Source organism: Lygodium microphyllum, chromosome 12, assembly GCF_053477565.2.
Source record: "Lygodium microphyllum isolate KBCC chromosome 12, Lygodium_microphyllum_v1.1.10, whole genome shotgun sequence".
Classification (NCBI taxonomy): Eukaryota; Viridiplantae; Streptophyta; class Polypodiopsida; order Schizaeales; family Lygodiaceae; genus Lygodium; species Lygodium microphyllum.
Genome location: NC_141146.1, coordinates 136,191,725 through 136,205,449, shown reverse-complemented (window position 1 = coordinate 136,205,449; position 13,725 = coordinate 136,191,725). Strand labels below are relative to the sequence as shown.

At 40.5% G+C, this 13,725-nt stretch overlaps 1 protein-coding gene across 1 annotated transcript; it reads left to right on the top strand.

Moving 5' to 3' along the window:
- Positions 1 to 535: 535 nt before the first annotated feature.
- Positions 536 to 3,519, top strand: LOC148028319 (aureusidin synthase-like). Its single transcript, XM_087690127.1, has 2 exons — positions 536 to 1,435; positions 2,392 to 3,519. Exons 1-2 carry the CDS (start codon positions 672 to 674, stop codon positions 3,269 to 3,271), a joined length of 1,644 nt encoding a protein of 547 aa, XP_087546253.1. The 5' UTR covers positions 536 to 671; the 3' UTR covers positions 3,272 to 3,519.
- The last annotated feature ends 10,206 nt before the right edge of the window (positions 3,520 to 13,725 follow it).

Sequence of the window (13,725 nt, the reverse complement as noted above, 5' to 3'; positions counted from 1 at the left end):
TCTAGATGGGTAGACACTGACCAGCTTTCTAGAAAAGGCTGTGTCAAGACCTGAACCCTCTTATGTGCGGCGTCACGAGGGTGTAGTCCTAGGATGTGTCTATGTTGTCCCGCTTTTTAGATTGAATAATACAAGAGTATACCTTGAGCTCATATATCGTGTTACCTTTCTGTGCTGTGTTGAGTGCGTAACGAGTGCAGGTTTATCACAGAGCCGGGGGGTGGTGGCCCGGTGGGGGGACGAGAAAACCCAAATACGCAAATGTCGTCTCTACGAGCTATAGAACCACCACCTTGGGTGACTAGCTTAGGTAACTAGTCACCTTAGGACACTCGCAGATTAACGTCAAGCCACAGGGAATTCCGAAACGAGAAATGCGGCAGCCTGCAGGTGAGGCTCGTCTACGCGACATACGCACCACGAGGGGGGAGGGCACGAGCTACGCGGTGTCGAAGTAAAGGGAGAGAGCGTGCTTGCCCCTTGGAGCCGAGCCGACACACGTGGGCAGAGGCGAGGCTACAAGAAGGGTTGTGATCAGTACTAGCGGTGACAGAAGGCACGAGAGTAGAGCGGTTGAATTAGAAACAAGACCAGCATTTTTATCGTTGCCTGGTCGATAGCTGGAAGAAGCTGATCATCCCGGCCCCGGCCAGAGAACGGTGGCAAACGGAATGATGCAGCCGTCGCTGGTTGTGGCCACTGTCCTGCTGACGGCAGCGGCGGCTTTCCTAATGAGCGAGTCCGGGGTGCGGGCGGCGCCCGTGCTGGCGCCGGATCTGAAATACTGCCACATACCGCTGAGCCTGCCGGACGAGGAGGAGCCGTTCTCGTGCTGCGCACCGAACCTGGGCCAGGTGGCCAAGGAGTTTGACCTAGAGGCGACTGCGGCAGCGATGGCTGGCAAGCTGCGGGTGCGGCGAGCGGCACACTCGATGACGGAGGCGGAGGTGGCGCGCCTGAGCCGGGCGTACGCGCTGATGCGCAACCTGTCGAAGGGCGACCCGCGCAACTACGACCAGCAGGCCAACATCCACTGCGCGTACTGCAGCGCCTGCTACCAGATGGGCAACTCCACCACCCCCCTCCAGGTCCACGGCTCCTGGCTCTTCTTCGCCTTCCACCGCTTGTATATATACTTTCATGAGCGCATCCTCGCCAAGCTCGTCGACGACGAGGAGTTCTACCTGCCCTTCTGGAACTACGATCACCCCGACGGCATGTACGTTCCCGACGCCTACGTGGCCGACTCCGAGCTCCGTGATGAGCAGCGCGAGCCCGCCTGCCTCCCTCCCTCCACTGTCTTCACGGATTTCTACTACTATAATGCCTCCATCCGCACCCACGAGGAGCAAGTTGCTGCTAACCTGGCCACCATCTACCGCCAGATTGTGGCTGCCCCCAGCACGCCCTACCGCTTCTACGGCCAGCCTTACAGGTGCGCTTCCAAATTTCCACTCCTGGCCTTCTCCTTCTCGGGCTAGGCTACCAAAAGCAGCCAGCACTAAGTAGCAGTCCAAGGGTGTGTTCAGGTCTATATCCTTCCACAAATAACTCTGTAACTCTGAAAGTACTTGCAATCTAGGTGGTTGCATTTACTGGATTGTAGGCGTTTAGCTTGCGATTCCCACTCTCAATCTCTACTTCTCAAGCTGCTAACAGCGGTAAGGACCTACTAGTAGGCAAAAGCAGAGTTCAGCGCTAGCTTGCCTCAGGCTATCGTCTATCGTTCCTCTATCATAGTTGAAATCGCCCATATTAGCCTTGGTTGGTGCCAAAATCGTGTATGAAGTCTCGATTAGCGGCAGTCACTGAGTACTTCAGCTCTCTCTAGCCTTAGCCTGTCGTTCGTCTACGTAGTCGAAATCGCCCACGTTAACTTTGCTTGTTGCCAATACCGTGTATGAAGTCGTTAGTCATAGCTATTGACGAGTTAAGCTCTTACCATCCTACGCCTGTAGTCCTCTTATCATAGTTGAAGTTGCCCAAATTTGCCTTGTTCTGCTAGCATACCATTCCGCAAGCGTAGGTCCTGCCGTCGTATTCTCAGCCCTCGTAATCGCAATGCTCATTCATAACTGATCGAACAATGAAGTTCTTACTAACAGTTTCGGTTAGATTGCAAGAACTTGTTCTGCTCCAGCCTGTCCTGTCTCTATCTTGGTTGAATTGCTCGCATCAGCCTTTGCCGCCAAAAATGTATGCGACATTTCCAAAGCGTAGTATTTTATGTACCTAGTTACTTCATTCTTCAGCTGAACAAATGGCGTGTAGCGCTTAATTTACGCTCTAGGTTGGTGTAATTACTGCATCGCAGATGCTTAGCTTGCAGTTTAATTACTTAGCGTGCAATTACTAGAATAATAGTTTACTGAAGGTAAATGCGATTTGCAGGTCCGGTGACGGTCCCCAGCCCGGCTACGGCACAGTGGAGACGCAGCCCCACAACAGCCTCCACGGCTGGACGGGCAACCAGAAGAATATCCTGCAGAAAGACATGGGCGCCTTGTACGCGGCGGCGCGGGACCCCATCTTCTACATCCACCACGTCAATCTGGACCGCTTGTGGGACGTGTGGATGAGCTTCGGGCGGGACGACATTGACGACCCGGACTACCTGGACTCGGAGTTCATCTTCTACGATGAGAACGCGGAGCTGGTGAAGGTGAAGGTGCGGGACACCTACAACATTACGAAGCTGGGCTACATATACGAGTTTGTGGAGAACCCGTGGCTGAACATGAGCCTGTCGTCCTTAAGCAACGGGACGGCAAACGAGACTGACATTCAGACGGTGTGCTCCCTAAACTCGCCCATCATGGGGGATTGTTCTATAATGGTGAACCGCAACCTCAGTAGCGAGAACAGCATCGACGGCGAGGAGACGCTGGTCCTGGAGGGCATCACGGGCGACGTGGCCAGCCCGGCGCTGTTCGATGTGTTTGTGAACCTCCCCCAGGCTACCATCCACACACTGCCCAACTGCACGGAGTACGTGGGGCGCTTCTCCACCATGGCACAGCCCCTGCAGGTCGAGGCCACCAACACCGACGTCCTCCGCACCTCCGCCCGCTTCGGCATCGGCGCCAATATTCGCGACCTCGGCCTCCACTCGGAGTCCAGCATCGTTGTCACCATCGTCCCCTCTACCTATGTTCCTCTCCAGCCCGTCTCCATCTCCAACATCTGGATCGAATATGAGCTCACCCCCTCCGCCGCCCGTGCCCGCCTTGCCTCTTCCACTTCCTCCTCCTCATATACCTCCACCGCTTGAATTTCTTATCCCCTTTCTTAATTCTTAGGTAGTTTCCTTAGAAGCTTTGAACGTAACGGCAATCCTCGACTCTGTACATCTCTCTGTATACCGAACGAGATAGGATGGCATTAAGCCTTTTGTTTTCTCCTGCATCCTATCAAGGATATACGTGTGTGCTATAACTGAACCTATCATCCCATGTGGCAACTTACGCAGTCACGATACCGAAATAAATAATTCGAGGCCATGTGAAATGTTTTTTAGAATGCGCTTCCGAAATGTAATTAACAGTTCATTAACACACTATACTCGCTCGCTCGCTGTGTCTGTCACTCGTTGCTCCAGGGTAGGAGAGAGCACTCGCTTGAATTAATGTCAGATGATACCACTCGCTGAATACACGCGTTTAGGCCTAAGTTACGGAAAACATATCGATGCTGTTGGCAATTTTTGAAACCAGAGCAGGATTCAGATGGTTTTCTTCCAGACGAGAACTCGTGTCGGTAACAACAGGTGCATGATAAGTCTTGGTAGGTACTAGAACTTTGTCATGTAAGCGTGGACAGCTTATTTGAATCCTGCAACCTTTACAGCTTCGTTAGGTGCTTAGGATGCATGTGGGGGACCGCATCTCAAGGGCCACGAGTTTGGGATTGATTGGGAAAGGCAGCTCGGGTCATGGGGCGACTTGAGAGTGTCACGCAAAACATGTTTTATAGCCAATACAAAAACCTTTAGACGTAAATGTAAGTTTTTCTCGATACTTGTAATGCACAAATTTATTACTTTAACAACAACCTTCACCTAATAATCATGCATTCTAAAATTTTAATTTGCAAGAGTTTATCACGCACAAATACAACCTTCACCAAATAATCATGCATTCTAAAATTTTAATTTGCAAGAGTTTATCACAAAACGAAGTGATTTTGTATTATAGTTGGCATCTTGAATGACAGAGTTCCAAAATAATATCGAGAGAGTGAATGAATCATACAGGGTGGCTCTGTTCATACTACAAAATGAGTGCATGCTAGAAGCTCAACTATTGTCTTTCAACATTAGATGAGCCACATAGTCCATGTATAAATTTTCTTACACAAAGTAAGATATGCAAATGTCCCAAAATTCCATGTTAGGAGTCATTTTCGAGGAAAAAAGCACCACTTGCACATAAAAAAATGATGCTATGTGAGCTTCAAAACACCTTTTTAAATGTCTCAAAAGTGTATAAAGAAAATGGCAATACTCAACTCCTCAAGTAGAAGATGAAAAAGCCAATCAGTGAGCAAGTCCACACTTGCAAAACACATAATTTGAAAGCTCAAACATAATTAATATAGTTACATAAGGTATACTTTAAAATAATATGAATATAAGTATAACAAAATATAAAGCATTAAAAACCTTACAAATTAAAGATGAGGTGAACCGTGGATATGCCTTGATGTTATGCAAATTTTCCATGCTTCAATTGCTTTGGTAAAGTCCATTGTTAGTAGAGTATCAACCTCAATAGAAATCATCATTAAAGCTTCCATATGTGTTGTATCAAGCTGATTTCTATTGCATGTATTGATTAGATTTTGAATGGAAAAGCCTCTTTCACAAATGACAGAGCTTGAACACTGAAATAATGCAATTTGATTAAGCTTTAATGAGTTTTGATACTTCTCCCATAGCATTGGATTGAGGCTAATTCTAGTCCAAGTACCCTTTAAAGCTAGGTTTTTCCAATCCAAGGAACCTTGAACTTTGAAATTCTGAAATTCCCTCAAGCTCATACCATCAATCACTACATGACTATCAATTGTTTTAGGAGATGCATAAAAGTCAATCAAGGCATTCACTTCTTCCATCCCATGCATTTCAAAAAGTTGTCCAACGGGGAAGGGAAGAGGGACATAATATATTTAAGCTCTTCAAGATGGAGTTGTCTTCAAACCTCTCTCAAAGCTCTCAACAATTGAGAGCAATACTCTTTTTGAAAAAGTAATAGCAATATACAAATTAGTCCCTATCACACATCATTGTAGCTTCACATCAAGAAAACAATCACCTCTAATAAATGACCTCAAAGATGCCAAGTGACCGGCATAATCAAGAATAATAGGATATCCTGTGCTATCACGATTCCAAGCATTAACATCCACAACTGGGTTAACAATAAACTCTAACTCAATGGCCCCAATAGTAGCATTAATAATACTAGGAATAGTTGTGACATCCACAACATCACTTTGAAATGTATAGCTCAAATGGGATACATGTTCCAACAAATCAGTAAGAAAATGTACAATGTAGACAAACTCAAAGCATGATACTTGCTCATAAAAAGATGGATTTTGAACACGCAGAAATTCCAAAAGTGGCTCAAAAACCTTGCAAATGGTTTGAAGAACTTTGTGCTAGCTTAGCTATCTAATCTCATGATTTATGAAGGTACCAATTTCATTAAGAATGATATCTACTTTGCGTGCATCTTCTTTTCCCACCATTACTGATGCACCATCTAATCCAAAACTAACCATCTTTGACACATCAACTCCATGTTTTAAAAAAAATTCAGAAAGCAATGCATACAATCCTTTTGCTGACTTGTCATATACTTCTAGCAAACCAAGAAAAGAAACATGTGGCTCATGTCTCCACATGTAGCTGACATACATAATCATATGGGAAGTAGTTGAGACATCCGTAGACTCATCTACATATAGCCCAAAGAAAGAAGATTGCTTTACCTTGTCCATAAGGTCATTTTTCATGGAATCAGCAATAAAAGACACAAACATGGCTGTAACCTTGTCATTGTTATACATGTATTTTGGAACATTTTCAGCACCACAACAATGCAATAGTTCCAATTGTGGAGCAAATTTCAAAAAATACATATTGTACTTTGCAATGAAATAAGCTACTTTGAACAAACATAGCACACTATCATTCGCTTTATATTGTTGTCTTTGTAACCCATTTTCAAATGCCTTTTGATTGTGTGCTTGCACATAAGCTGCAAACTTATGTGCCTTGAAATCTGCATGCTGCTTTATCACACTAAGTTGAATATTAATGGACCCGGTAGTGCCATACTCACTTTTACACTTTTTATGATTTTTACATATGTTACAAAACAATCTTCCTAGTGATTTATCAAAACATGCCCACTCAAAGAGAACTGCCCAAGATTCATTCCATATATGACTTGCCTTTTTAAATACGAATTGCCTCTTCCTCACCCACATTTTCTGTAATACATGCATCTACCTTCGAGGTACTACCATTACTTTCAACATTCGAGTGCTTAGAATTCTCTACTTTCATTGATGTAAAAGCCGGGTATAGTTAAGAGTGATGTTTGCCTTCGCTTGTTTTTTTGCTGAGTATCTTTCATTTTTTGCAATTAAATAAAATAAAAGTAAGATTGCTATTTTTTTATTTCAATAGTTTAACCCATCAATATTAAGGCCTCCTCCTCATAAGATCATTGGAGACCATTGTAAAAGGGGTGTAAGCTACTATACAAACCTTCTTCCACTTAAATTAATTGATAATTAGCAACGTTTTCATCTATTCATCCATCCATGCCCCCAACGGAATCAGCAATGCTTTCAAGCAAATGAACATTACTTGTCCTTTCTTCTCAAACACAAGGAAGTAGACAAATATACATCCTCTATCACTTGTCTCTACATTATTTGTGAATCATACCTAAGATTTGAAGGGTAACAATAATTATTAACTCCCTAGGGAAACCTTAGTATATTCAGTACTAGAGATGGATGAAATTAAGATTACTTTTATTTTTATTTCAAAAGTTCATTCCATCAATATTAAGGCCTCCTCATAATAAGATATTTGGAGACAATTGCAAAAGGAGTGTAAAATATGTAAACCTTCTTCCACTTATATTAATGGATAACTAGCAACATTCTCATTTGTTTGCCCATCAATGTTTTCAAGAAAATGAAAATGACTCGTCCTTACTTCGCAAACAAGAGAGCTAGAGGAGATTCCTGCTGGAGGAGCTACCGGTGGAGCTGGAGATCACTGAGGAGTTGTAGGTGCTGCTTGGAAAGGGGGGGGGGGGGGGGGGGGGTCTGTGTTGGAGGAGGGGGAGATGGACGAGGAGGTGCTCAATGTGTTGGTTGCTAGAGGAGGAGGAAGGCAGCTAGCCTAGTGCTCGCCACCGTTGAAGGAGGAGGAGGAAGCGTCGCCTAGTGCTCGCTTGCTGGCGCCTCCGTTGAAGGAGGAGGATGTAGCACTTTTGAGTCTTAATGACTGGCAAGTTGCAACTACCACTCATGACTCATGAGTTATGCCTTATATTTATAATACATGTAATTTAAATAAGTTTTACTAATATAATGTCAAGTCAAAAAATTTATAGTTGATAATTTTTTTCACTAATTTATTGTTTAGAATATTATTTTAAGTGCAAGTAAAAATTTCCCTCTTTTTATGAATTTCACTAAACCTTTTACTTAAAATTTTAAAAGAATTTGTAATTCATTTTACAATAAACCTCGGTTTTTCGTGGATGGGGCTACCAAGTGTGATGGAGGGGATCAATATTTTGGGAGAGCCAACATCATGTTGGATGCACTTTCACAATCCTTGTAGTTCACACATGACCATTAGTCACGTCATTAAGTCATCTCAATTTATAAAGTAACTAGATTGTATGTGCTTTCTCTCCATGCACGTTTATAACATCTTAATATAACATGCCTTTTGAAGAAAAAGTTATTCCATGAAAGCAAATACATTGGGTTTTATAAATTGGATGTATTTATACAAAGAAGCTTGCAATTGGATTTTCTCATGTGATATTGCCCAGTAGTAGGCACTCCTCGACAATGGCTTGTCCATAATTTTAAGCGTGTGGCAATGTCGTCAAGTGAATGTTCAATGGATACTATGGGATTTTTGATTTTAGTGCAAGACCTATACTGATTCGAAGCTTCACATGCAAATAGTAATTTTTATTTCAAGTTCTTGGGTCTTTTTAGATGATTTTATAGGATATTATCCAATTGTACCCTAAAATCTTATCATGCCTAAGTAGTATAAGCAAGTTTACATATACATGCTTCAAAGATGGTCTACACACATTTAGAAAAAAAGTAGAGAACAAGAGAAAAGAAAAGGAAAAAGATGAGAGAGAAAAAAATAAAGAAAATAAGAGAAAAAGAGGAGAGAGAGAGAGATGGAGAGAGAATGAATAACATGGAGAGGGAAAACAAAGAAAAAAAATAGCAGAGGGAGAGAGAAAGGCAATGACAAAACAGGAGAAGAAAAAAGAGGACAAAGAAAACAAAAAATAGAAGGGAGAGGGGAAGAGAAAAGAGAGAGAGCAAGAGAACAATAAGAGGGGATACGTAGAGAGGAAAAAGAGGAGAGAAAAGAGAGGAAAAAGGAAAAGAGGGAGAAAAAAGATAAAAGAGAGAAGGTAAAAGAAATGAGAGAGAGAGAGAGAGAGAGAGAGAGAGAGAGAGAGAGAGAGAGAGAGAGAGAGAGAGAGAGAGAGAGAGAGAGAACGAAAAACAAGAAAAGAGAGAAGAGAGAAAAGAAAAAGAGGGAGAGAAGAAAAAAAGAGGAGAGAGACAGAAGAGAAGGAAACACAAGAAAAGAGAGAAGAGAGAAAAGAAAAAGAGGGAGAGAAGAAAAAAAGAGGAGAGAGAAGAAAAGAAAAGAGAAAGAGAAAAGAAAAGAAAAAAGAGGAGAAAAAGAGGGGGAGGAGAAAGAGGAGAGAAAGACAAAAGAGAAAAAAAAAGTAATGTTATCGTGCGATAAGGAAGCGAATGCACATCAATTTCGCTTCTCTCACACCCACAAAATGGAATAGCATTCCTTGCGTGCAAGTTACACTAGTATACATAATTGTGACAATTATATATATAGTATATATGTAATTATGACCACACACACTAGAGAGTGCGTAAAGTATTCTTATTATTACATTACCTTTATTTATAGAAATAAACTCGCCTTACTACAAGGTCATTTTGTTTGCATGGCATGCAAAAAAGGCATTATTAACTCATTTGCAAAAATATCGTTGCCCCCATAGGTCATTACAATACCTTTATAGCCATCAAACCTTTGATTGGGAATGGTGCCTTTGTAGCTTGGCTTGCATCATCACCTCTCATGTTTTTCCTATGATTGCTCCTCAGACGTACAACCCTTATGCTAGTAATGACTTGCATATAATTTTAACTTCTTTCTTACATATGAGCTTCATTTATTACCATGTTAACTTCATTTGGAATCGTGTTTCCTTGAAATTGCATGCAAGCCACACTTGCAATACAACCTCAATTGTCATTTTTTCTTCTCTTCTTCTTCTTCTCTCTCTACCTGTGTCTTTGCTCTTTTTTATTTTTCTCTCCCCTTTTTTCTTTGCTTTTCTTTGTTCTTTGTTTCCCTCTCTCCCCCTCTTTTTTATTTTTAAATTTCTCTCCTATTTTTTCCTTCTCTTTTTTATTCCTCTTTCTTTTCTTTTTGCTCTCTCTTCTCTTTTTTCCTCTCTCTACTTCTATCCTTTTTTGTTCTCTCTCTCTCTCTCTCCTTTTCTTCCCCTCTATTTTTTGGGTTTCTCTCTCCTCTTTTTTCTTATCTTTCATCATTGCCTTTCTCTCTCCTCTCTTTTCCTTCTCTTTCCCTCTTATTTGTTTTTTTTCTCTTTCCTGTTTTTACTTCTCTTTTATTCCTCTCTCGCTCAATTCATTTCTTTCACCTTCTCCTCTCTCTTCTCTCTTTTTTCTCATTTTTCTCCATTTTTCCCCTCTTCTTCTCTGTCCTCTTTTTTGTTCTCTTACTCTCTCTCTTGCTCTCCTCTCTCCCCCTCCTTTCCTTTTTTTGTTCTCTCTCCTCCTCTTTTGTCATTGCCTTTCTCTCTCCCTCTTGATTTTTATTTCCTCTCTATTTTATTCACACACACACACACACACACACACACACACACACACACACACACACACACACACCTTCTTTCTCTCTTGCTCTCCGCTTTTTTTCTTTTATCTTCTCTCCTCCTCCTCCTCCTCTCTCTCTCCCCCCTTTGTCTTTTCTCTTTTTTAATTTTCTCTCCTATCTTTCCTTTACTTTTCTTTGTCCTCTTTCTCCCTTTCTCACCCTCTTTTTTCTTTTCTCTTCTATTTTTTCCTTCTCTTTTTTAGTTTTCTCTTTATTTACTTTCTTTTCGCTTTCCTCTTTCCTCCCTCTCTCCTCTCTCTCTCTCCCTACTTTTTTTGGTCTCTCTTTTTCTCTTTCGTCTTTGCTTTTCTCTCTTCTCTCTTTTCCTTCACTCCCCTTTCTATTTTTCTCTCTCATGTATATATATATATATATATATATATATATATATATATATATATCTTTTTTTTTGTATTTCCACTTCATTTCCGCCCTCTCTCTCTCTCTCATGCCAAAAACTATGTAAAAAATGGTTTAAACTATGTATGTCTCCCTTTTTTCCTAATTCTTCTTCTTCTATTTCTTATTCTTCTCCTCTCTCTCTCTCTCTCTCTCTCATTTTTCTCTCTCCTCTCTTTTCCTTCTCCCCCTCTCCTTTTTTTCTTTTTCTTATCAGTCTCTCTCTTTATTTGTAAATTTTCTTATTATTCTATGCAAAGTTTTTAAAGTTATATATATATATATATATATATATATATATGCTTTAGATGCGCGTGGTTCCAAACTCATGCCTCATTAGAGTCGTTGCCGTACGACTCAAGAATGGATTTACGCCGCAGACGTAAACTCCTTCACCTAGTGAAGGAAGTTCGGTGTATCGTTGAGAGGGTAACCAACCCGATACATCAATGGATTGTCGCTTCAATTCCAAGTAGGCACGACAATACTGTGTTTTTATAGATATCAATTCAACTTCTTTTTTTCTATAATCAATAGAATATGATTAATATCATAATGTAAAATTAATGACAAGGGTGGACTACCAGGTAAAATAACCCCCCCCATAAAATATTTTGAAGTGTTTTCAAAAATTCTTATTATAACTAATAAGAAAAAGATATGGTAATGATAAAGGGTTTAGCCTTTTCCGCTATTCCTTACCTGACCAATTCAAACGGAAGCATTGATAAAAATGAAGTTATCTACAGTAGATATATCTATTTCTTATTCATATATATATATATATATATATATATATATATATATATATATATATATATATATATATATATATATATATATATATATATATATATATATATAAAGCCACAAACTAGGTCAAAAAGGGTTTAAACTAATGTCTCTTTCCCTTCTCCTCCTCCTCCTCCTCTCTCTCTCCCTTTTCTTCTCTCCCCTCTCCTCATTTTTGTCATCACTTTTCTCTCCCCTTGTTTTCTTCTCTCCCTATGCTCTTTTTACTTTTTCTTCTCTCTCTCTCTCTCTCTCTCTAGTTGTTTTTCTCTTTGCTTATTATTATTATTATTATTCTCTCTCTCTCTCTCTCTCTTTATGTATGTTAAACACTATATAAAAAAGTTTAAATTAAAAGAGAGGGAGAAGTCTAAATTTAAAAAGGTTATTTAATTGAAAGAGGTGTAGAAGAGAAAAAACATTAAATTAAAAGTGGGGGAGAAGAGAGAGTGAGAAACTTTTGATTTAAAAAGGGGAAGAAAGAGATGTTAAATTTTTTAAATTAATTGAGAGAGAGAGAGAGAGAGAGAGAGAGAGAAGGGGTAGGTTCAGGAAGCCCTCTAGAGGTTTGAGGCTTCCCGTTATAATGAAAATAATATTTTATGTGTGTGTGTATGCGTGTTTGGTTATTATATATGTGTGTGTGTACTACTATCATGTTTGTGCCGAGGCATTGGGGCATTAGTGCCACACAAGCATGTGGAAAGGCACGTGGGCGCAATGGTTAGGGTGGGTGGGACCATGTTGTGGGCAGGTGTGGGCAACTGCAGGTAGTGGGAGCCTATCATTGGAGGTCTTAGGGATCGTGGACAAGTGCCTATCATAGGGGGTTGCACGCAAGCACATGGATCATGGATGGGGGGTGCGTGTAGACACTTCTATTAATAGATGTAGTAGATGTTTATTCACACTGCTAAGAAAAAGAAAAATGGTAAAAATATAATAATTAGGTAATGATAGATTTTCATTTACACCACAAATAATAAAAAGAAATTTGGATATTTATATACTATGTGCATCCATGTTGTCCCAATGGAGGGGAATCCTCCCTTTGTAGGACCATATGTGCATCCAATGGAGAAGAGAGGGGAATCCTCCCTTTGTAGGACCATATGGCACTTTCGGGATACCCTAAATACTTCAAAGAGTCTTATAATACAATACCATAAATTATGCCTAGCAATTGCAAGCAAGGGTGTGCTTAGATGGGCAAATCTCCTTGACCATCAGGTGGACACATGGGCTAACATAGACTAGATTGCTTAGCAAAATTAGTTGGTGGGGCAAGGAAAAGGATCTCATGTGCTATGTGTTGGCTAGGGAGGAGGATAGTTGACCAAATCTAGAGAACACAATCCTTGCCCATGTAGTAAAATGTTTTGAAGCTAATGGTGGCAAAAGATTATGGCAATCTAGGAAAAGAAGAGATACCATGGACAAATATAGGGCCTTTTCAGTAGTAAAAGAAAAATGGAAGCAAAAATACCGCTTGACTGAAATCAATATTTGGAGAAGGAGATTTGAAAAATATTGGTAAAAACCCCATTTTTAAAGTTAGATTTTTGAGCTAGAGAATAGTCACAGAGCCTTCCCAAGAACACACCATCTAACAAAGAGAACCAACGACTGCTGTTGATGAGCTAATTAGATGGTGGAGCATTTATTTTAGAAGTGTCCTAAAGTAAGGGCATTGTGGAATAAAATTAAGAGTTGGATTTAAAAAGTAGGTTTTAATGAGAGGCTTGGCTTCAAGTTCTATGCTTGAGAATAAGCAAACATGGATGAAGTCTTTTAGAGCATGGAATGTAATAAGCATTATGGTTATAAGACATTTGATGTTTTAGAAATGGTAAAATATTCAAGAGCTTCTAGCTCACAAGCCCTCGGTCATACTTTGAGTTATTAGGTGAGAACTTCCAAGGTACTGTCCACCAAGTTTTTAAGGTCTTTTCTAAGGCTTTGAAAAATTTCTAATTCTACATGCAATCCTTAAGTTGTTAGAATGATACTCAAAGGATAATGTAAACAGCTCTTTTATCGTAAAGAGTCAAATTAAAGCGAGCTTGCATGAACAACATTCTTTTGGAAAGTTCTCATCTAGTGCTACAATCGTACTGTATGCTTTTGATGCATCATTATTCTACTTACATATAGGGCAATAGGATGGGTCACAAACTAGGGACAATGGTGGTAATCCCAAGCTACAAAGATTCTCAAACGAAGGAATTGGTTTATATTCCTATGTTAAATGTGCAAAAGACAAACACCTCAATTTGTAGGCATTTTTCAAGCAATGGCTATGG

Excerpts from the sequence above, each read along its gene's own strand:
- LOC148028319 (XM_087690127.1), top strand. The coding sequence starts at position 672 with ATGATGCAGCCGTCGCTGGTTGTGGCCACTGTCCTGCTGACGGCAGCG. Across the intron at positions 1,436-2,391 it reads TTCTACGGCCAGCCTTACAG|GTCCGGTGACGGTCCCCAGC; the intron begins GTGCGCTTCCAA and ends TGCGATTTGCAG.